The 24,278-nt window shown below is 39.2% G+C and overlaps 1 protein-coding gene across 2 annotated transcripts in view; it reads right to left on the minus strand.

Moving 5' to 3' along the window:
- Positions 1–2,330: 2,330 nt before the first annotated feature.
- The window catches only part of dpysl3 (dihydropyrimidinase like 3), a 132,686-nt gene continuing 110,738 nt past the window's right edge, over positions 2,331–24,278 (minus strand). For both annotated transcript variants that reach the window (XM_039775017.1, XM_039775018.1), the window contains exons 13-14: positions 13,042–13,222; positions 2,331–6,389 (exon numbers count right to left, since the gene is read on the minus strand). In XM_039775017.1, the coding sequence (XP_039630951.1) occupies positions 6,298–6,389; positions 13,042–13,222 (273 nt within the window). In that variant the 3' untranslated portion in view covers positions 2,331–6,297. The remainder of the gene's footprint in view (positions 6,390–13,041; positions 13,223–24,278) is intronic.

The raw sequence follows: 24,278 nt of genomic DNA on the forward strand, positions 1-24,278 counted from the left end.
TTCCGTCACTTCCATGGGCTGAGGCCTTGTTTAACTGACTGGGATTTACTTTGTTTTCTAGCAGAGGGGTTCCTGGGAATACATTGCCGGTTGCAGGATTTAACTTGAGGCTTCAAATTAAATTTGAGACAAAAGTAGCACGCAACTCGGTTCATGAACTGCCAGCCACACCACCGTCAGTAGCTACATTTTGTAAAGGTTTGCAATTTGTGGAAATATACTGTAAAAGAATACGAAAGACAACTAGGTAGGAGATGAAAAGACACAAGAATTGGAATCCATAAAGACTCTGGACTCTTTCAGCTTGAACTGCAGTGTGGCTGGAATACCCGTATGAGAAGTCCAGGGTCGCACCCTCTGAACAGGGTATGGGCCTCTCCTTCAGGTGATGATGGTGGCTGGTTTTTCACTTAATGAAGTAATATGTTTGACTTGCCCACTATACTCAGTATTCCACATTCTCCATATAATGGCACCCGAGGTAGTTTAAAAGGTGAAACTAAAAAGCCCTCACCAACCATGGCAGACAGTGGAAAACAAACTTCTGAATAAAATGTTGAAGAACATAAAATGCCTGGGCTTCATTTGATACCCACACCAGATTTGTTCATACATCCATCTATTCTCATAACCCCTTGGCCAGTGCCAATCCCAGCAATACTGGGTGAAAGATAGAAACCAATCACAGGTCATGCTCCCAAGATTTCTCCTCGCTCTTGGAGACCTTTTTCCACTCTAGTATCCTGAAGCTCCTAACCTCATTTTAATAAGCTGATAATTTATAGTTCAAAGGACAGATTTCACTTTCATAGGATGTCTGGTCGGAGGCATACAGGAGGATCCCAGCTGTTAAGTTTAAAATTAATTATTTATCAAGAACATGGGCACATAGCTAGAAATGTAAAGGAATGCTCCACCCAGAAATGGTACTTTTGCACATGTTACCTACATCACGTAGGTCGTAAAAATTATTTTACTCTCACATTTCCATGGTGTATGGAGAAAAAGTTTATAATGTAGCAGAAGGCAACTGCAACCACTGCTGTACAACAGCAAATAAGGAAAACAAAATCTCACGTGACTTATGTCACATAATCCACATGTCAGCTATCCAGTTGTATGCTCAAAACGTGCAAAACACAGGCTTTTTTGATAAAATGCCATTAGATAAGATACTTTTCATTTCAATAATCAGCATAAATCATAAACCTGAAACTAAAACCTTATGGGACTGACAGTATGAACTGAAGACAGGTCTCTTGACCAATGAATGAGGGGGAGAGGTGGCTCTTCAATTCAATTCAAAAAGTCAATGCCATAAGGTTTAGTTTCTGGTTTATGACATGTGCCGATTATTGTGAAAATATCTATTCAACAATATTTTCACAAAACAGCATATGTTTTGAGCAGAGAACTGGATTAGTGACTGGTGGATTATGTGACATTTTCACATCGTTTGCTGTTATACAGCATCAGTCACCATTGAGTCCTTATGGAAGCTATAAACCACACAATGAAAAAAAATTACAGGATAACCCCTTATCTCGGACATACGTGAAAATATTATGTATGTATGTGAAAATAGCTTGTACGTACAGGATACTTTTATGTACGTATGAGATGTTGTCACATACACACAGAAAAGTTTCATGTAAGTATGTGGTAAGGGCTCAATTTTTTCCATTTTGCGGTTCAGAGCTTCCATAAGTTCTTATTTCATAACCGTTTATAATGCATTAAAACATGAGATTAAATTTGTTTTTGGCCATCACCATATACTACATGACGTAAGTAATATATGTATAAAAATCACTGAGTATTCCTTTAAGGTTAAACTGTGCAAAAACATTAGAGAATTTTTCATCACACAGAGAACAACAGATAATAAGTAACGTTACAGAGAGTAGCACTTTGATGTTCTTTTGGAGAAATTGCTGTTGGACTGACTTACCCATTGTCATCAAAAACGTCCCAGTGTCCTACAGGAATTATTTCAGTGTATAGCTCTGCAGCCACATTTGAAATGTAATGAACCTAAAGGGAACTAGTGGATCTAACTGGAATATACACAGCAGCCCTTGAAATCCCCATAGCTATGGGACATAAGCTGACAAGAGAGTTGCAAGGCCTTTTGATGAAGCATGTAAACGATGGGTCACTCACTTTGCAAGAAACTCTGATTAGGATTCACTGCGAGCCAAATTACTGTAACACAATCCCTACTCATCTCTGCCAAATGAACCATTTATCAGGCCTCCTTCCTGTCCCTCAACCCCTCCAGTTCTGTAGAGCCGTCCGCTGCAAGAAAACACCGACCACAGGACACCGAATACAGAAGACCATCCTCCAGGTCACGTTCAATGTTTATTCAGGAAAATTTCATACAACCACTTACATTTCATTTGGACACACTCTGTCAGCTTGGTGTGCTTCAGAAGCACAACTGAAGAGTGCGCGTGTCACTCAAAGAAATATATTAAGTACTTTCACAGATAAAGACTGCAGCTTTGTTTTCTCATTGCTGTAAATGTCTTTCCTTCTTGAATCTGATTATTTGCTTGCAAGAATCACACACTAAAATACTTTAATTCAGTATTGCAATAAATGAGTGGGATTTTTTTTGGCTTAAGGCCTTCTTATTTATCTGAAAATTGTTGATTTTGAACACAAAATGCCTTTTAGACAGAGCACAGCACTACTGGCTAACCCAGTGTGATGGGCACTGTCAGAAAATAAAACAAACTAAATTATTACTGCTGATAAATACAATGTAATGCATTCAATCATATTTATAAATCGTTGGGGCTAGAAAGTCAAATGTGTATACAGCTTTCCTCCGGTAGCCTTTAGAATAGGCAGTATAGATAGATAGATAGATAGATAGATAGATAGATAGATAGATAGATAGATAGATAGATAGATAGATAGATAGATAGATACCACCTGAGAGTAAAGGTGCTACCTGATAGATGGACAGAGGAAAGGCATTATGTAATAAATATTCTGTAACTAACTCACAGGTATAATACAGAACAAAACAAATGCAAAGCAAATAAGGCTCAGACTTGGCAAGACTTTAACTTGACCTCAAGTTGATGTTAAATTCAGAAAGTATGCAAGACGTAGCAGTTGGATAAAAAAGAGCTGCGGGAATGTGTAATCATTTTTATCGATTATTGTAAAACACATCAAGGAGGCATGATGGTTATGGGATTTGCATACCACATACAATTGCTGTATGTATTTATAATCTAATTAAAACTATCGAATATTCCTGGTTCAATAATTCAGGGATACAGCAATCACAGGAAAACAAGGCTACAATACAAGCTAACAGGACTACAGCGCCACCTATCTAAAGCCAGTGGTATGGTAGGCTAATAAGCTATTGACTACAGCAAACTAGGACTTTTAAAAAAATGTAATGATGAAAAAGCTTAATATCAAAAAAGTTGAAAGCAACATTCTTACGCATGCAGTATTCACTCTCCAAAGGAAATGCCAAACAGGTAGACATGAATTGCAGCTCATTAGCCATTTCTTGGCTGCGATTCCCACAAGTGCATTTTGTTTAAAACAGAGTGTAATTTCAGCCCTCTAATGTCAGTTACGAAACACCCATTGAATGCCCGGTTACACTATGGTGAAGATTAGGGTTGTGGGAGGTTTATCTGACTTCGAGGGCGTTTCGTGACTAACATTATGGCCGCTAACTGACCTACATCATGCCTATTGTGGGCCGCAGTTAGACGCATCTCTTCGTCTGTGTGGAGTCTGCAGTTCTGCCTCACTCTATTAGGGTTCTTCTCCCACAATTCAAAAGATGTGCAGGTGACACTGCCTGGTGATTCTAAATTGATAAGCTGTTCACAGTTTCCTTGCCATCTTCAGATTTTAGAGTACAATATGTATGTCATAAATAGATAATATTTATTTGGATGGTACTAATATTGAAGCACGGCATACAAAGGTGTTTCATTTTTCCTTGTCCCCATGTTAGTAGCTGCAGTGGCACTCGGACAACAATTAGGCCGCCCTTTTCTTTATGTTTTTAGATCATTTAGTGGGGTTGGGTGTAAACCTTTGAGGCAGGTACTGTATGTATGCATAGACGACCAGACTGGGGAAGTTCAGTGCTATTAGACATATTCATCCCCACCATCACTGGAAGAAAAAGGCTTCTGACACAGGGTTAGATAGTTAATGAATTCAATTAAAATGATATTAAAATGCATCAAAGCAAACAGGGAAGCACAGTGGGCAGGATACTCCTTTAAACAAAAGTCCTTTCCTTTGCAGCTCTACAGACGAAGCAGATGCCACTGACCATTGGGATATCCTATAAAGGCCAGCGAAGGCGACACCTTACAGCTATTCTGGAATGAACTGACCATTCCCTTTGAGTGGAATGAGCGATGGGATGAGAGCTAATAAATATTTAATGAGGTAATAAGTTGCATATGTAAAAAATGCATTGTCTACCAAATCATACAAAATACAGAGATTATTACTTTTCGGGATATAAACAAGTGAAGATGCGATTAAGTTGCAGGGTCAGTTTGTACTAACAGTGTGGAGAGGAAGGCGATGTGTTCACGATGAAGAAAAGGACTGAAGGAGGTACAGCAGCCAACACTGCATCTGCAGCACTGGAGCTGTAAAAGGATAAGGTTACTTGTATCTGTCAAATGTAGGGCACAAGGAAGTCAGTGTGGCTTAGTCTTGGGACACTAAACCATAAAATCTCCAGTTCAGTCCCCATATGTGACCCTGAGTGAGTCATGTTACCTCTGCCTGTGCTCCAAATGTAATAAATACACATGTGGACAATTGTGCTATAAGTCTTTATCTGTAAAGCACTTTCCGGAGACAGTCACAAGAGCAAGACGTTTGCTTCCGAACCATCTACAGATGTTTACAATGATAAGTAAAACATTACTGGAAATTTCCCAAAGTTCACTTAGTCATTGCAAGCAGAATGGGAGGAGGAGGCCTTTCTAACTGGCATTTTCTAATAGAAACGTGATGAACTGTGGCAGCCCTTATGCACAAAAGGTAGTTTCAAGTGCTTCATGTTGCCACATTTCAGCACATGCCATTTAACAGGTCCTCTAGTCAAAGAGGGGCAGGCATACTGGATCCATAACTCCACACATTTGGCTGCTCTCTGTTCTCATCATGCCAACTAACTTATCTGCATAATGAAATGTGAGCAGCATGGTTGGACCTTCCACTTCTAATTTCGTGGGCTGGGACCTCTTAAAGTCATATAATTTATAACTGTGTCAGGCCATGTAGTAAGTACCGTACTGGCCTGGATGATCAACAAGCAGTGTGCAGCAAGTCTTGAATGAAAGGAGACTGCATACAAATTTTGGGTACAGCACTAAAAGCACAGAAGACCACTTGCAACTGTTAACAAGGGAAACACTAACAAAGGACAAAATCCAAGAGAAGAATCACAGTGGATAAAATGGAAAATGTGCTTGTTTAGAAGGCTGCTTTCAGGTAAGTCACAGTGGTGTTTTTTGCACAGCAGCTACATGAGCAGCAGGCCTGAGACCATTTGATTACTTGCAGGTTAGGTCAGGATGACTAGCACCAAAATTAATGTCACAAGGACACTACAGTTGCCTCCCATCTTTAAACACATCCTTTTCAATCAAGACAAAAGGGAACCGAGTAACAACTACAAAAGCAACTATGACGTATGACATGTGCAGGCAGTGGAGGTTAAGGCTTTGGACTTCAAACCCTGTCGTTGTGAGTTCAAATCCTGCAACTGACACTTTGTGACCATGAGCAAGTCACTTCAAATGTCTGTGCGCCAATTGTCAAAACAAAAGAAATGTATCTCAACTATTGTAAGTTGTATCATTCAAAAAATAATTAATATTACGAAAATGTTAAATATTACTCATCTAAATATGTTATGATGTGCTGGATTGGTGCTATGGTGGGTGTGACAGAACATTAAATGAGTAAGAGGGAGCTTAATAAAAAAAAACATCTGCTTTGCTGAGAAAGGACTGAAAATATGCGACTCGCATGAGGGGGAGCTGGACAAATGACATGCATGTGCTGGGGCTGGACGAAGTGACACAGTGATGAGAGGCTAAATCCGTTTGCTTTTGTTTACTGTCCGAGCCTGAATTGCATTTCCTAGGAAAATGAATACTGCATTCTTAAAGCTATAACAGGTAGCGTTCGTGACTGGTAAGGCATGAGGCTTCTGTATTTCATTCAACTTGAACTTGAACCAATCATGTCTCATATTTTAATGACAGTTTCCACACTTTAGCTTAATGAAGTAATATTTGAGCGGCCACCAGGGGGAACCATAATCCGCCGCCCAGCAGGGCGAATGGGGGTCTCTTCAGTGGGAGCACCTGGAGGGAACAAAAAAATTATCAATGGAAAAATAGAAATATAGTAAATAAACATGTAAAACCTTAGCATGCACTGTAAAATTCATCCACAAGGACAAACGAAAACACAGGGTCTACATAATATGAACTGTAAAAGACCAAAGAAGAATAGAAATGAAAAGATACAAAACTAAGACCTGGAAGAAATGCAAGGTGAAAATTCAATGGTAAGCAGATAACAGAAATCAAATACTGTGATTTTAATGAGTCAGCCAAACTGTAACAATGAGAATTATGAGCAGTAAAAAAAAAAAACCCTCACCTATAAAATTAACAACTAAGCGACATGCTGTGGCTTCTCAAACTCCTTTGCCTCTGAAGTCACTGCCCTGCTGCACAGTGGCATTCAGTTGCCTATTTCAGTATCAGCATAGAATATCAGCAGCAATATCAATATTTGCTTTGTGATTAGTCATTTATCGACAAGAACAGTTTCTATCATTTCATGAATACTTTTAACACTGTAGTTGCCCAGAGGCAACTCGGCGGTCTCTTGGTCTGGAATCCCTGCAGATTTTATTTTTTTTCTCCAGCTGTCTGGATTTTTTTTTGTTTTTTCTGTCCACCCTGGCCATCGGACCTTACTTATTCTATGTTAATTAATGTTGACTTATTTTTATTTTTTATTGTGTCTTCTATTTTTCTATTCTTCATTTTGTAAAGCACTTTGAGCTACATTTTTTGTATGAAAATGTGCTATATAAATAAATGTTGTTGTTGTAGTACACTGGGTATGCTTTAATTTCAAGTCAGCCTCTTCCCAATGGCTCCCTAAACTCCAATTCCCCAAGACTAAGATTTTCTGTTGCCTGGATGAATGGATTAAGTGTAGCTGGCAGGTTAAGCAAAAGCAAGAAAAACCTAGAAATAAAAATAAGGGGCTTTCCTGTAACGTTGTACTGTAGCAAGTAGGTAATAGAATATATTTTTTGAAAATTAGTTGTCTGGTAATAAGTTTGCTACAGTTATAGGTGAGTCACACATTTCCCCTTATGGGTGGCAAGTCCATGCAAGTAAAACACAATTGCAAACCTTAGAAATTACATGTAAATACAGACTAGTTTCAGCAAACAAACTGAGTGACACCAAAAGGATCCTAACAATATATCTCTCTATTATATGAAAAAATCCTGGGACGAGACAAGACTTTTTTCAAGAGGTTTTTTCAAGTCCTGCGAGACGAGACTTTGGCCATGAGATTTTTTCAAGTCACACCCTCCTCTCAACCATATTCAACCATGCACACGGTACTCTCCCCTCTCATTCGTGTGAATGCTTTTGAAAGACACAGTTCCTGCACTCTCAACTGTTATAAATTTTAACATTTTCCTCACCTTAAATTTCCAATTAAAGAAAATGTATTATGTCCAAATGAAGAATTTCATCCAGAAGTGTTACCAACAAAAAAAAAAATGAGACACTAGCACTGAGAAACAATGAAGTCAAACGAATTAACACGGAAATTGTCGATCGATAACACAGCAAATTGGTTAAATGCATATCAATAGACTATGCTGAAACAGTTGGTGGTGATGGTGCACAAGATGAAAACATCAACCTGTAGAATATCTACAACTGTTAACACTGGCTGAATTACTGTTGAAAGAAGGATGTATCATATATGACAATTAACAAAATACAGGGACAAACATTCGAAAAAGTCAGAAACGATATTCACTCAAGGGCAGTTATATGTTGTGTTGTCACGATGTAAGTCCAAACACAGAATCAAAATTCAATGTGATACTGATGAAACATTAATTCAAAACATCATTTTTACTGAAGTTTTACAGTAAAAGTGTAAGTTTAAAATGTATCTGAGTGTTAATTTCAAAGCCAAACAGAACGAAAACATAACGCAACGAATACCACTAAAGCAACATGAAACATAATTTTCTTTCAATTTATTACGTTTTACTATTTTTTACTATGGATAATTACTCGCCGTAATGTAAAATAGTTAGTTATATTATGCATATGTAACAATTCCCATGAAAATAACAATCTGTTTCAATTGTACATGTGCTTCACCATACGTGAGCAGCAGATCCGCGAAGTGGCTAGCGCGTAGAGCCCGCCCGGGGCTTGGTGAGAGAAGCGAGCCCCCTAGTGTTTATTAATATTATCTTTGAACTATGATCACTTAACAATGGAAGTGAGGAAAACAAAAACTACAGTCAAGTGAATTGTTGGCGAAAAGAAACTTCTGGGGCTCCCAGTTGATTATAATGCAGTGTGGAAAACCAAAAAAGGACATAGTCACATCCTGGTAACCTATGCCAACTGGCCAACCACCCCCTCCTGGGCATCCTATAGCATTACAGGTAGCCCCCAGGTTATGGACATCCGACCTACGACATACGAACTGGGCCACAGCGGCGATGCATGCAACTGCCGCTCCGTCATCTTTGGCCTGGGGACGCTACAAGCGGTGGCTGGACAGAGGCTGGAGGGGGGTGATTTTGCTGCTTGCGCAGTGTCCCTCGAGCAGCTCCCGGCGGCAAGCGGTTTCACTGGCCGCCCACCCACCACACACAGTTGTCCCATTCGTCCTCAGTGGGCAGCTTGTAATACTGCAAGCAGTGACCCGGTTGTGGCTGAACGGAGGCCACTGAGGGTGAACGGGGTGGCGGGGGGTAGGATTGTAGTGTGCATTGGATGGCTGCCTATTGAATGGGGGCGATTCACTACCTGCCTTTGGCCGCACCGTGTTTGTTCTCAGTGGGCGGCATACTGTAATGGAGGTGACTGCGAGGTGGGCTAGTGATGAACTGCCTGTCGATGCGCCCATTCATTCTCAATAAGCCTGCTTGTACTGTTACGCACATAGCAGGAAGTTGTCTCTTGTCAGTACATCAGATGTGTTGACGACGGGTGCCTTCCTGCAGTGATAGCGTGTACAGTGCTGTGCAGAAGAGCTCATCTTAAACTTTTGTCTTCACCCTTCAAAAATGTCTCTGAAACAGAAATCTGGTGCAAGTACTGGTGATACAGTAAAGAAGAGAAAAACCATCACCATTGAAAATAAAGTAGAAATAATAAAAAGGTCAGAGAGAGGTGAAACTCAATCATTCATTGGCAGAGCACTTGGTTACAGTCGGTCAACAACAGCATTTATTAAATTTATGTACCTGTTCCAACTTACATACAAATTCAACTTAAGTACAAACCTATAGTCCCTATCTTGTATGTAACCCGGGGACTGTCTGTATATTATTTTTTGCTAAGCAGTCTAATCAGACAACATCCTTTCTTTCTTGGATTCCATATCTTTCAGTACCAAGTTACACCATCTGTTTGAATTTTACGAGCATTTTTATATAAAATAAAAAAAGCTTTGTTTGAGATTTTTGGGACACTGTGTTGTACATTTTGGAAGCACAGTAGTGAAGTAGTAAGTATTACCTCCTCAAAGATGCAGCATCCCAGGTTTGTATCCTACGCCTGGTCGTTGTCGATTTGAAGTTTGCATGTTATCCCAGTTTCTGAAAGGCTACCCCATTTTTTTCCCACATCCCCAAAGATGTGAAGAACTGGGTGAATGGGTAACTCTAAATTGGCTCCAGTGTAAGAGTAGGTGTGTAAATAGGTCCTGCCTTGGACTGTCAAGCTGTCCAGAGCTGTTTCCTGCCTTGTGCTCAGTGCTGCGGGATTGGCTCCAGCCCCGTACAATACTAAACTGGGTTAAGCAGGATGGAGAATGGTATGTTATGTTGCATTTTTTCATTTCATCAGACAGCTAGCAGAGAAGCTTTCAGTTTAATTTGTGGCAACTTAGTTTAAGCTCATATGGTGCTCATTGTAGTCTCAAAAATTTCCAGGCATCTTAATGGGTGAACTCAGTATACTGGCATGGGACTCCACTGAAGAAGAAGGATGCAGGACGTTGGTAAATATAACTAAAAGAAAGGTTCAATTTTAGGGGAGGCACTTGCTCACTAAAGGCAGCACAATCACAAACATTTATCAAAAATTATGCATGAGCCTTTTAACTGTTTGTCTGAAAGTCTACAATCTCAGCTGGGACAGCAGAGCTTCAGCTCACATGATACTAGTGTTTGCAGCAATATGGTGTGAGCAGTACTGCACTACAGAGAGAAGTGACAACTAAGGTAGCACTTCTTATTATTCACCTGGTTTATATTGTAATTGCTGTTGGATTCATTAGTGTCCACATATGATGGTTGCACTGGACAGATTTAGGGAGTTTAGGATAGTAAACCAGTTACAAATCTGTTTATTTCAACAAATTGTACTACTACTGCATATTAATTTCTGTTTCTTTTCTCATTGCAAGCTAGTACATTCCTATCCAGATGTTCTTTGGCTACACTATCAAACACCCAGATTAACACAAATCCAGCCCTGGAGCCTTACACTGTAAGACAACACAGAATCCCTAAAATACAGTAACCTGGCCAGTCCAAATAAACCATGGCCTTGGTTTGGCTTTCTCTTTTTTATAAAACACAGGCAGGTACCATCATGTGGAATTTCAATGTGAAATGCAGGAATGGATGCATATTAATTAACACATGAAATGAAGCTGACCAGACAAAACGTAAAATATCTTGGGTTCATACTGTCTGTGATGGAATAAAAATCAAAGTAAACTTAAGAACCACTGCATTTTTTGTTTGCATTTTTCATACCGTCCCAACTTTTTCTGATTTAGGGTTGTGTTAGTAGAGCCTTAACATACAGTACAGCGGATGTTGTACTTTTACTACTTGTTTGGAGGGAGAGTTGAAAGGCTACTGTCTTATGCTGGTCTTTACCTAAACTGTACATGGAGGACACATTGACACTTTGAACCAACCAGATGTGACTTACTGATATTATCTCCTGAGGGCATTCCAATAGGAGATGCTATTAAAAACTACTTTTGCCATCACTAGAAGACCAATGTACTGAGTGTGATAAGAGCAACAGCACAGAAAAAAGGTGGAAATCTGCACTAACTCTCCTCACCCCACCTCCTCACTAGTTTAATCTCACACTTGGCCGCCACACCGGAAAGTCACTTCCTCAGGAGGCCAGTTTGGATAAAGAGAGCACGGTCTTGAGATAGTGGCATGTTTTCTAATCTTTATCTGAAACTTCCAGGCTTTCATTTTAAAAATACATTTAGGGCAACAGATTAAGATTGTGTGTGGTAGTGGCAAGCATCAGGAGATTCCTGATTTTGTGGACACATTCACCAAAGTGAAATTACAACATGATATGCTACTCTCAATTATTAGATAGATAGATAGATAGATAGATAGATAGATAGATAGATAGATAGATAGATAGATAGATAGATAGATAGATAGATAGATAGATAGATACTTTATTAGTCCTGCCTGCTTCCAATTTTCATTAGGACAAGGCCCAGTTACACATGTCTGTCAACTTCTGGAAATGCCTATGTAATGCACAATTTTTCTCTTTCAGCAGTGTCCCTGGCTCTGTCTTCAATACAGCATGTGTGAGACATTCTGGGATCTTAACTACTGTCACTTCATACCCTTCCTAGGCCACCGGCTCCCTGAAGCAGCAGTAGCACAAGGCTCATCTAGATGCTTACATTGCCGTCCGTACTGAATACTTTATTCTGGACACGATTATTCTTTCATACTTCCTTTTTACTTGTATATAACATATTCAGCTTTCTAGTTTCATTCCAACTATCCAAGACATTATTTGAAGAGCAGAATGAAGACCACCAGCATTGCAGCAGTTTGGTCAAAATTCCTGACCTGGTAGAAGTAGTTGAGTATCCACCTAGTCTTGCACCATGGTTTCTTTAACCCTTTTGTTTTAGTTTTCAACATCCAGTTATTTTACAAGATGACAGGTAAGATACTATTAAGTGGCCATATCTACTCTCTTCTAACTTCTCGGTACTTAACTGTATCTCTTCTAATGTTATTTAATTAAACCATTACATAATACAGCAGGGTACACAAGCTATTTGTATAGTTTAATTAGGGCCCCTCTACCTGTCACCACATTTGTAAGGAGCCTCGAAACATCACTAATTGATTGTATCAAAACACATTTTTGTCCCTGCATTGGATTAAGTAGGATTAAGAATGATATGTTATAATAGATTAGTGAACTTTTGCAGTTCAGCCCTTTTCTTTGACAGTTGTCTGAAGTACTATATGGCCAATCAGTTGAGCACAAATCAGCACAAATCAATGAAGTAAAGGCAGAAAAAAGAAAATATAAAAAAAGTCAGTCATTCAGTCATTTTCCAACCCACTACTGTATATCCTAACTACAGGGTCACGGGGGTCTGCTGGAGCAAATCCCAGCCAGCACAGGGTGCAAGGCAGGAACAAACCCCGGGCAGGGCGCCAGCCCACCATAGGGCACACACACACACACCAAGCATACACTTGGGATAATTTAGAATCACCAATGCACCTAAATGTGTGTCTTTGGACTGTGGGAGGAAACCGGAGCACCCGGAGGAAACCCACGCAGACACAGGGAGAACATGCAAATTCCACGCAGGGACGACCCAGGAAGCGAACCCGGGTCTCCTAACTGCGAGGCAGCAGTGCTACCACTGCGGCACCATAAAAAAAAAAAAAGTAAAAAAGTAATTAAAATGTTTGCTTACCCTGATGTGCAGGATTACCTGCTAAACTAAATCCAGAATGATGGAGGTTTCGAACTGGTGGAGTCTGTTTGGTGGGGGATGTCCGGGCTGAAGCAGCTGGAGTGCCTCCCCTTGACAAGGAGGAGAAATCCGACACTGGCCCATCATACATACCCCTAGGAACAGCCCTTAGAACCACCATCTGCAAAACAAAACAGGAAGTCCATGTGAACACACTGTATTAAGGGGTCATAAGGAGTTGGATGCCTGGCAAATATCAAGCATGAGTGCATGAATAATATGCAGAAGTAAAGATGTTTACATGTAGCCATTTACAAATACTTGGGGTACTTGACACTACTACCTGCCACACTTAATGAAGAAAATCTGTAGAAAGAGAAGGCTTTGGACTGACCAGTTCCTTTGAACTGGGCAAATATGAGCATCCAAGGTCAAGGGCACCCCAAAAGACATGGAAAACACTGGGTGTGTGCTACTCAATTGCACACAAGGATTTGACAAGAACACGGCACAGGAACGCACTGTACAGCAGCATAGAGACCAGAAAGAGACATGAGAAGTTCAGGACAAGCATGCTGTATAAGAAAGGAGTCTATGTCACGCCAGTGAGCTCAGAGCAGTGTGACTTGTCATGATCTAGTCAATGATGTTTTTGAGATGACACAGAGGAAAGTCCCACTTTGCAAAAGATGAATCTTTTCAGTGAAGAAGCAGTTATAAAGTAAGCAGGATAAGAACTTTCAAGCGTATTGCTTTTAAATAGATGTCAAAGAGGTGGTTTCCATTGCATTTGCTACATTTAATTTTTTCATGATATGTGGATTGGCAATGTCTTAACAGTACTGAATGTCACCAATAGTTGGTACAGGAATTCAAAGAAAGTAATCCATTACAAGTTACTTCTCTCAAACTGAAACAGGATTACTGTACTCAGTCATTCTAGTAAATGGTAATCACAAACAATGCAAGTGTGTAACAATTAGTACAAAAAGTACAAGGATGATACCCAAATGTTGTTTTAGCATTTTGATAAGGACAAAATAACCAGTAACTGTGAATGTGAATTCAGCATTTAAACAAGTACACTAAATGGCTTGCATTATCCATTTCAAATATATGAACTAACAAGTAGATGTACTACTTGCACAAGTAGGAAGAAGTTTTTGAGAGAGAAAGGAATCAGAAAATAGCATAGAGATGTTAGAATTTACACAGAGGAAGACTATAATTAAATAAACAAAGCTCAGGACAAGTAGCCAGAATCATAATTCAAGAACAGAGTGGTAAGTCATAAACCAAAAATGAGAACATGTAATCGGAGCCGAGAAACACAACATGTAAATCATAACCAGAGGGCAGAGAAAAATAGTCATGACCAGCATACACAAAAATAACAATATGAAATAACACAAAGGTTTCATTTTCTTTTCTGAATCAAAGTTTGGGCAATAAGGAATGTGTGGTAGAGACTTTAAATAAGTCACACTAGTGCTGTTATGACGTGCAGTGGGCATCTTATCCTAGCAACCAGTCTCTAACATGGTGGCTTCCATTAAGAAAACAGGATAGTGCCCCGGAGGAAAATGAATCATATTTAAAAATGTTAAAAACAAGAGGAAATGTTAATGAATGTAACCACTAGATTTCTTGGCCTCATAAGCCCTGAAAACTATACTCAAATAATTTTTAGAGACCAAGGACCAGTTGGAAAAAATTTCAATCATAAGCCAGATCATGACATTAGAGTCTTTTAGCTCATAAAAAGAATTCTTAATAACAAAATTAATCTTAATAATAAAAGTAACAAAGGACAAAACAACTCAAACACTTGTAAACATGGAGTCAGTAAATGGTAAAATTATTGCTAGTGTAGTAGTAGAGTGTTGTACCGTGTTAGCCATAGATTGATACAGGAGAAAGTAGGCTGAAATGACACCTTTTATTGGCTAATTAAATAGATTACAAATGCAAGCTTTCGAGGCAGCTAAGGCCCCTTCATCAGGTAAGGTGTAACCTGGTGCGTGATGAAGGGGCCTTAGCTGCCTCGAAAGCTTGCATTTGTAATCTGTTTAGATAGCCAATGCCAGTGTAGTGGCAGACAAAAGCACATATTGTTTGGTGGGGCCTGCCACCTGCAGTGTTTATTGTGTAACACGACTGATATGTGTCTCTCCCATCTCTGTGCCTTTTACACCATCAAAAAGGCACTAATGATCAAGAAGAAAGCATTTACAGTACATTTTAATTAAGTAATTAACCATGTTACATTAACTTACAACTAAGGCAAAGTCAACAATAACTTACTTATTCATATACTTCTCAATCATTTTCATGGGAACCTTAATTGACAAAAAAAATCCATTCATCCATCCTCCAACACGCTATATCCGAACTACAGGGTCACGGGGGTCTGCTGGAGCCAATCCCAGCCAACACAGGGCGCAAGGCAAGAAACAAACCCCGGGCAGGGTGCCAGCCCACCGCAGGGCGCGCACACACACACACACCAAGCACACACTAGGGACAATTGAGGATCGCCAATCCACCTAACCTGCATGTCTTTGGACTGTGGGAGGAAACCGGAGTACCCGGAGGAAACCCATGCAGACACAGGGAGAACATGCAAACTCCACGCAGGGAGGACCTGGGAAGCAAACCCTGGTCTCCTAACTGCGAGATAAATTAAAAAAAAAAAATCAAACTGCATTTTGGGAAACAGCATTTTCACTTGATTATATATCAAATACTCTTTTGCCTCCGTAAATCTAATTTCTTATGAACTCTTAGTGCACATCTCAAGAAATGAAGAATACATTTTATTTATATAGCACCTTTCCCATGCTCAAGGCGCTTAAAACAAAATGATAACAAACAGTTTCGGGTTTGACAAAAAAACAAATAAACACAGGATATACAAAAGCATTAAATTGAATAAAACAAAGAACAAACCAGAGTATAATACTAAAATTTAATAATAAAAGAAATGTCTGAACAAATCACATAATTTATGATAAAACACACACACAAATTATCCTGAGCATTTGAACAGAGAGGTAAATTGAAAGAAGGGGCAGAGAGTTAGGTTAAGGTAAAATCCTTCCTGAACAGATAAGTTTTAAGTTGTTTTTTAGAAGAATGAACGGAGTTAGCTGTTCTACTTAATTTTGGGAGGTCATTTCAAAGTTGGATGCTATACAGCTGAAAACCCTGTCATCCGCATTAAGTGCAGGTTAGTGTGGGGTACAACAAGACTGCCAGAATCAGAGGACCTTAGTGGGAGAACACAAGCATAGTGATGGAGAAGGTCACTGATATAGTCCGGTGCAAGGCCATTTAAAGCTTTGCAGGTTAATAATAGAATTTTCACCTTGATTCTGTAAGACAACAGGGAGCCTGTGAAGGTGAAGCAGGATGGGTGTGATGTGCTCACTGTTGCAGGTTTGTGTTAGGACTCTTATTAACTGGAGATGTGATATAAGATTTGAAGGGCCACCGGCCAGTAAGGAGATACAATAATCAATGCAGGATGTGATAAAAGCATGGACAACTTTCTCAACATCAGAAAAGGAGAGGAATGAGCGAACACAAGATATGTGATGGAGGAGGATGTAAGAATGTTTTTTAATGTGGTTTATGTGGGTGTAGTAAGAAAGGGAGGAATAAAAAATGACACCAAGATTCCTTGCATTAGAAATAGGTCTGATGAGATAACTGTCAAGATTGACTGAAAAGGAGCTCATTTTTATAAGTTGTGCTTTAGTGCCAATTTGCAGGAGTTCAGTTTTGTTGCAATTTAATTTTAAAGACTTCTGCTCCATCCAGATTTTACTTTCACTGAGGCAAGTTGTGAAATGAGAAAGCTCTGATGAATTTTCGCTTTTAACATTAAAATAGAGTTGAGTATCATTTGCATAAAAATGATAAACCAGTCCAAAAGTTATGAATAATATGGCCAAGGGGAAGCATTAAGACACAGCAGAGCCCTGGGGAACACCTTGTGTGACTGGTGCTGAGCTGGACCTGCTGTTGCCAAGACTAACAAACTCTTGCCTGTCAGTCAGGTAGGACTTGAACCACTGGAGGGCAGTGCCAGAGATACCCAGCATGTTCTCCATTCTGGACAGTAGAATGTCATGTCTGACAGTGTCAAAAGCTGCAGTGAGGTCTAATAGAATTAATATGCGGGTTTGTCCAGAGTCAGCTGCCATAAAGACATCATTGGTTACTCGGAATAGGGCAGTTTCATAGTTCTGCTGCGCTCTGAAACCATACTTAAAGGGTTCCATCAAATTATTAGAAGTTAAGTAATTGGTGAGTTTGGATGCTAAAACACACTCAAGAACTTTTGACAAAAAAGGTAAGTGAGAGATAGGCTAAAAATTGTTACGATTGTCCGCATCAAGACCAGACTTTTTTTAACATTGGGGTTACAGAAGTGATTTTAAAAGTGGCTGGTATGGTATCAAGGGATGTATTTATTATTGTTGTAACAAATATATGAGAGTAGCAATCATATGTTTAATTATAAAGTTCCTGGACACACACTGTGGATCGTTATGCTCTGCCTTCCTTAAATTAGAATTAAATTCTCTCTATTAAAAATGTTATTTCAACGCATTGTCATATTTTAAAGCAAAACTCGAAATCTTGATTTCTTAATAAACATTAATTCAGCTTCAGTACAATCTCCATTGCAATTTGGGAGGACACAATGTTGTTAAAGAACATACAGATCTGACATCAGCAAGAAATTCAAAGTTACTCTACACTTAAATGAAAACTGTCAGCATGTGCAGTGCAAATCGGGAAGGGGACGCAGCTCTTCCTCTCGAGTGTATAGAAAATGGGATACCAGACCTTCAAGACATTTATTTTTTGGTTGGAAACGTGTGTAACACAAATAACAAAATTCAAGTTTGGTCAGTAACTGCAATACAGTTAGAAGAATTTAAACTAATGTTTTATACCATTTCATTACTGGAAAATAGAATTAGATTAAAGGTAACATATTATTGTGTGCATTACCCCAACTCTTCTAATTAAAAGATTATAAAAAAAAAAACTATTTTTCTTTTCATACCTTCATTTTATATGCTTGTTCCATTTTAAGGTCAAACCAGGTGGTTCATTCCAGCCAGACCTGGAAGGGCAGCCAGTCGCTCCTCACATTATGAGGACTATCCATAAGTAGGCATGCATAGGATAATTGCAATGGAAGGACATTTAACAGAGAATCTGCATTCAGTGATATATCTAAAAGCATCTGGGTTCAGATTTAGTTCTTCAATTTTAAATTAAATGCATGGCAAACAATTTAATTAAGCATTAATGATCAAGACAGACACCATTTTAAGGCAAAGTAAAAGCTACACGGATCCCTTCTTTATCCGATACCACATTATACTGTGTTTTCTTTGTAAGGCACCATGTGATGGTGTACTACTGATAATGGCAATATGCATGGGAAATAATAACTGATTGACTGATTAATCTACTGCTTGATTGTTTGTCTTTCTTTTATTTGCTGCAGTCTGCACCAGAATGTGTCATCTAAAGGGTTGGGGACAGTCCTCCTTCCTTTCTTCTTATATATTATGATAGTGATTGGGTTTTCCGATTCCCATTACACTTCTCCATGTTTCTTCACTCACCACTGTATTCATTTATTTAACTGGTCCGGCAATGAAACCCAGAAATTTCCTGACACCCGAGCAGTGCTGGCTTCTGCATGGTGCCTAAGGTTACTGGGTTAGGCTCTAGCTCCTATGTCCCTCACCTGGATTAATCTGATTTGATAATGAATACAACAATGGGTGTTGAGTATTAATAGTTTTTAAACAAAAAAAGTCTACTGTATCTGCTCATTTTTTAAAACACTTAATTCAGTTTATGATCACAGGCTATTTCAACAGCATCAGGTGCAAGCCAGAAACCAACCCTGGACAGGGTCCCAGTTCTCCCTAAGGCATGTACCCATATACAGCCACCCTTACTCATATGGCACTAATTTACAATCTCCAATTAACCTAAGTGTGCTAGCTTTTAAGATATGGGAAGGAAACCCACACAGATGCACAGAGGGGGTATAAAACACTATACAGGCAAAACCTGACTTGGATTTTACACCTAAAGTTCTGAATCTATGAGACAAAAGCTCTCCCTAGCATCACTGAAAGATATAATAACCATATATTGTTAATTCTGTTTCTGCTTTGTCCTAATAAGGGCAGAAGGGCAATGACACTAATGACACTCAGGGTCCTCAAGACAGAATCAAGCTTGTTGGAATGAGAGACAAAACCAGACAGATAGCAAGCATGACTTTAATTAAAATCTATAAAGGCCCCTGATTAGTAAATGGAGTGGAAATGAAATCAGCAGTAGTCAGGGACAGATCCTTTGAAGCATTGCGTTGTAGGATGTAGTAAATGAAAATTCCTTCTCTAACGTTATGCAAGAACTTGTGTGATTCTGGAATGACTGTGTTGAAAAGTGCAGTGAATAAGTATGTATCTGCTTTTAAATTATTTCTACTCCATATGCTATGGATATGTTTCATCTTAAACTCCCATCACACAATACATCATTTCTAGTAACTTTCAGTCACACATATCATTTACACAATCTCAGTGAGTCGGGGGCAGTTGTGGGACACTCCTATGTCTCACAGTCGTGTAGTTTGACATCCCCGGTGACTCAGTCAGACCCGTCTGCGACTCACCATAATAAAGGTTCCTTAAGTCATGGGTGGGTGGGACGGGGGCTCAAGTGTACACGAACAATGAGCGTACACCCAGTAGTACAATGTATACAATTCAGCCACAAGTAAGAAGGAAACTGGGTGTTTTGGACTGCATAACACAACATGGGGCTTGTATGTTTAATGTACCATGTTTGTCATACTGTGAAAGAATTTAAAAAAAGAAAAAGAAACCGCTAACTGTCCACATCTGGAAAGCTCTTGTACAGACACTGAAGCTGTCAAGAAGCATGCTAATTGGCTGCCAGAAATTGGAGAAATTTCTATATTTTGGAAATCTGACACTGTGCTAAAACATTACCACAAAGTCATGTAGGATGTCATCCCCTGTGACAAGATCTAGCAACTGCAGTCATTAACTTTCACGTCCCTTCCAACTAGAGGTTGTGTCATGCGTCTCTAGCTTTATTCTTGTGTTCTCCACCAATTCTTCCATTGGAGCAATGCAGCTTGGTGCTGGAAACTGCTTAAGTTCACAGCTGGGGAGCATTCTGTGGAGTTTACATATGGCTGATTAACTATTCATTACGCAAGCTGTATCAATAAACTGTAATTAATTTCATTTCTATTTGTAATCTTCAACAACCAGTTGGTGTCATATTCTCAAGTTTACATAATCAAAGCTCCTCCATCCTTGAATGTAACTGATATTCTCATCCAGTCTTTTCAGATGCTAAAAATAAAAGAATAAATACACACAATAAGCCAAAATGATGGCTTGTTTATTGCAATCACGAGTCGCCAAAAGATTTGTGATGCTCACATGAGCACTAGTGGTGTGTCTGCTGGCTTTCATTAACCCATAGTAATGCTGACTGCAATGGTATGGTGAGTAGTCAAAACACGATGTTACAGTAAGAAACTGGTTCCAAAATGGCTGAGACTTTGATCTGTGTGGAGAAATTGTAAACTTCTGGCCATAGCCAATTCCTTTGAAAAATCTCCAAAATCTGCATTCCAAGTTTATCACACAAGCCATCCTGTTTAAGTCAGCATTACTGTCTTTGGGGTGTTCACCTTAAAACCATTAAAAAGGTTGGTTCAATCAGCCATGGAGTTTAGAAATATAAAAGTATATGTTTGACATAAGTGATTTGTAAGTTGTTGTGAATAATAGCTTTAGTTAAATAAATTATAAATCAGTTGCTTCTTACTGTATTCACACATGAGATGACCAGGCAACCCTCATCCCTAGCTCACTCAGGATCAGCTAATTAAGAAGCTGTCAGCAATAGGGCATCATGGGAAAGAAAGTAGATAAAGCATCCTGTGAATATCTGTCTGACTAAAAATGCTGCATGGTGAGAATTTGCTAAATTGAATATCCTGTCTGTAGTGTGCTACATGCCATCAGCACAACATCAATAAATGCTCTTCTGCATTTCAAGTTCAGTCATAAGAGAGTCAGATGGTGGGTTGTACTCTGAACCCTTTGAAAAGCTTGACGTCCATGAAACAGTCACAACAACTTTGTATTCACTAAGATTAAGAATATGACTGGAACTGTGACATCAAACAATAGCCCAGGGGCAATAGATGAGTAGTTTTCTTTGTGGAAATACAAATATGGCCTGAAGTTGTAAACATATGCCACCTACTAACTGCGTGCTAAAAATCAGTATGACAATCCAAGAAAAGAGCATTTAGATAGATAGATAGATAGATAGATAGATAGATAGATAGATAGATAGATACTTTATAAGGGGAAATTCACATTTCTTTTAGATAGTTTTTTTTTAGTGTTGCATCTATTAAACACCTTCCTACTCCTGCTTCCCAGGCACTGTTGGCAGTACCCTACGAAGTACTAAAGATCCACTTAAGATACAGATGTCAGACAGCATCCAAAGCAAGTGACTGCAGAGAGCCGTACAAATACATTGCATGCCAGGGAAGAACATATTTGTCAAAACAGGGTGTATCAAGGGTGTCACAATCTCAGTCGCTTATATGGCTAGGTCTGTGGAAACTAAAACAAATGGAGTACAGGAAGGGTTTGTGAGGGAACCAGAGAGGTCATATGTCTGACTGTTTGATTTACAACTCAGCACCTTCTGCCAAGCCCACCGGATCCACAGTTTATAAGATCCTGTGTTCCATCATGAGAGCACCTAGTGGCCAGAAGAAAGGAAGAAGGACTGCCCCCTGCCCAACGCCACCCTAATAACCCTTATATTGTAGCGCCACAAATATATACATATATATTCAAAATAACAATATTCCTTCCCCAATTCCCCATCCAGATAAGGTAAATAAATTCACAGCTGTCCGCAATTCTGCCCCGCTGATGCCGGCTGGCAAAACAAGGAGTTCTGACAATTGAGGACTCCTAGCTGTAATCACCTCTTCGTCATGAAAGATATACAGTCAGTCTTGCGCCACGACACAATACTGTAAGTCCTTTGAAAATAGCTCACCCAAGTCCATGGGAATTAGCAGAACATTCAATTCCCTGATAAGAAAAATCACTTCCACCTTCTGACAGGACTGTAGGAGCTCCTGGATTTCTTACATGGCCCATGCAGTAGCTGATCTTCTTTTTAACCCTCCGATTCTCCTTTTTCCCTTTTTCCTCCTCTTCTCCTTTCTCTCTTTAAAACTGCACACTTTATGCAAATGACTCCCCAAAAGAAAACAGTAAAAACGGAAGTTCCACCTCTGGGGCACTGCTGCCAATCTCCGGATGTAAGAATCATAAGAATCATAAGAAGCAGAAAACACATTATATTTATGTGGCAGCGCTACAGCTTCATCAGCGGTTTTCTTGCACATCCTCTCCACCAAATTCATGTCTCAACTGAGCAGTAAATGAGGGATTTTCATTTTAGAGACCCCAACCGCTATTCTTCTCCTCTTTGAACTTTGTTTTACAGACATAAAAATATCATTGTCTTTAATTTTTTAATTCTGATCTCCCATCCTGTACACGTACATTTTATGTTAGCTGGTAACCCATATGTCTAAAATGAGTGAATGCATTCATTGATGGACAGGCAGCCATGTCAAAGTTTGGTTACTGCTTTGCACCCAGTGTTGCTCGGGCCAGGGTCTAGCTTACTGTGAGTCCCTAACATTCCCCTGCTGGTCCACAGTACCTGTAGATTTCAAATTCAGATCATTTCTAGGTTGTCTCACATTGACCTCCTACCCAACATTCTACAAAATGTATTTTTCATGCACAGCATTGTTCACCCAGTCAAGTCAACAAAATGCCATTGTTTTTTCCTAGTAAGTATGTATTACGTGAGGTGTTATATTTAGAAATGTACTGATTATGCTTATAATCTTTTATTCAAAGCCATTCTATCCTCATTGAGGCCCTTGCACCTCTTCTGCGTGGACTGGATGCTACCCAAAGGCCACAATGCTCTAAGCAGTCACATGGCCACTTTTATAATCAGAAATTGTCCTGGTTATGATAATATTGGAAATTATATATTGTGTTGTGTACTTCAGGGTGTATGTCTCTGTCTTCTGTATATCTCTCAGATATCCATGGATCTAAAAAATCTCGCCTAATGCTTTAACAGCAATAGTTGGTGTAATACCAGATGGTACAACATTGATGACAAATCTGTTCTAATATTCAATACCACACAACTGTCACTAAGATTTATTTTGCTCAGCTGGCTGAATCCTAAGACACTCTCTGTAACTCAGAAGGAATGTGATGTTCTATATATCCTCCAATTGGAAAAATTCAATTTTTTGTTTACAATAGTCTGTTCATAATCTTTTTCAGAATTTGGCAGGAACTCAGTAATGTAACTGAAAAGTAAACATGCTGGGCCTGTGAAGAACCTCTCTGTTTTATTTGCTTTTTATTTTACTTTAAGAACCACTTTAGATGGGGCTGTCTAATCACATAGCTCTCTGAGTCAGATAAGGGCTAAGCACTGTGTTCTGTTTTACAGATTGTCCTCAGAACATACTGTTTTACCTGGGATTTTTTTTTTCTTTTTCTTTTGTTCAACAAATGTAAAGAAAATCTTATAATTTCTTTAGATTTGTTTTTTTTTCTTTTCATGTTTTATATTCCACTTTAAAACATAAAGAAATATGCAAAGGCTGAGATTGTGTAATCTTCTCCAGTCCTTCAAATGTTTTGATGATGTTCTCAGAAAACTCATATAACTGAATACTAAATTTTACTAACTGCAAAGACTGACTTCTAATTAAAAATTGCTTGGACAGAAACTAGCAGCCAGTATAACTCTCCAGAAACTGAGTTTAACACCACTGTTGTAATAGACTTAGTGGGTTTGGATAGTGAATGGATGAGTATTTTATATATCAATAATGACAGTAACAGTAGCTGAAAGATCATTCCATTGTTACAGAAGCCTGGAAGGGATGACCTGCAAGGCTCTTGACATAAGAAAACAGCCCATTGTTGAATGTAAACACTCGGCTTTGCCAGCATATCTGTGGACAATGAACGGAAAGCCCATGACCACTGAGAGAATTTGCCCACTCC

Source organism: Polypterus senegalus, chromosome 13 (assembly GCF_016835505.1).
Source record: "Polypterus senegalus isolate Bchr_013 chromosome 13, ASM1683550v1, whole genome shotgun sequence".
NCBI classification, from domain to species: Eukaryota; Metazoa; Chordata; class Cladistia; order Polypteriformes; family Polypteridae; genus Polypterus; species Polypterus senegalus.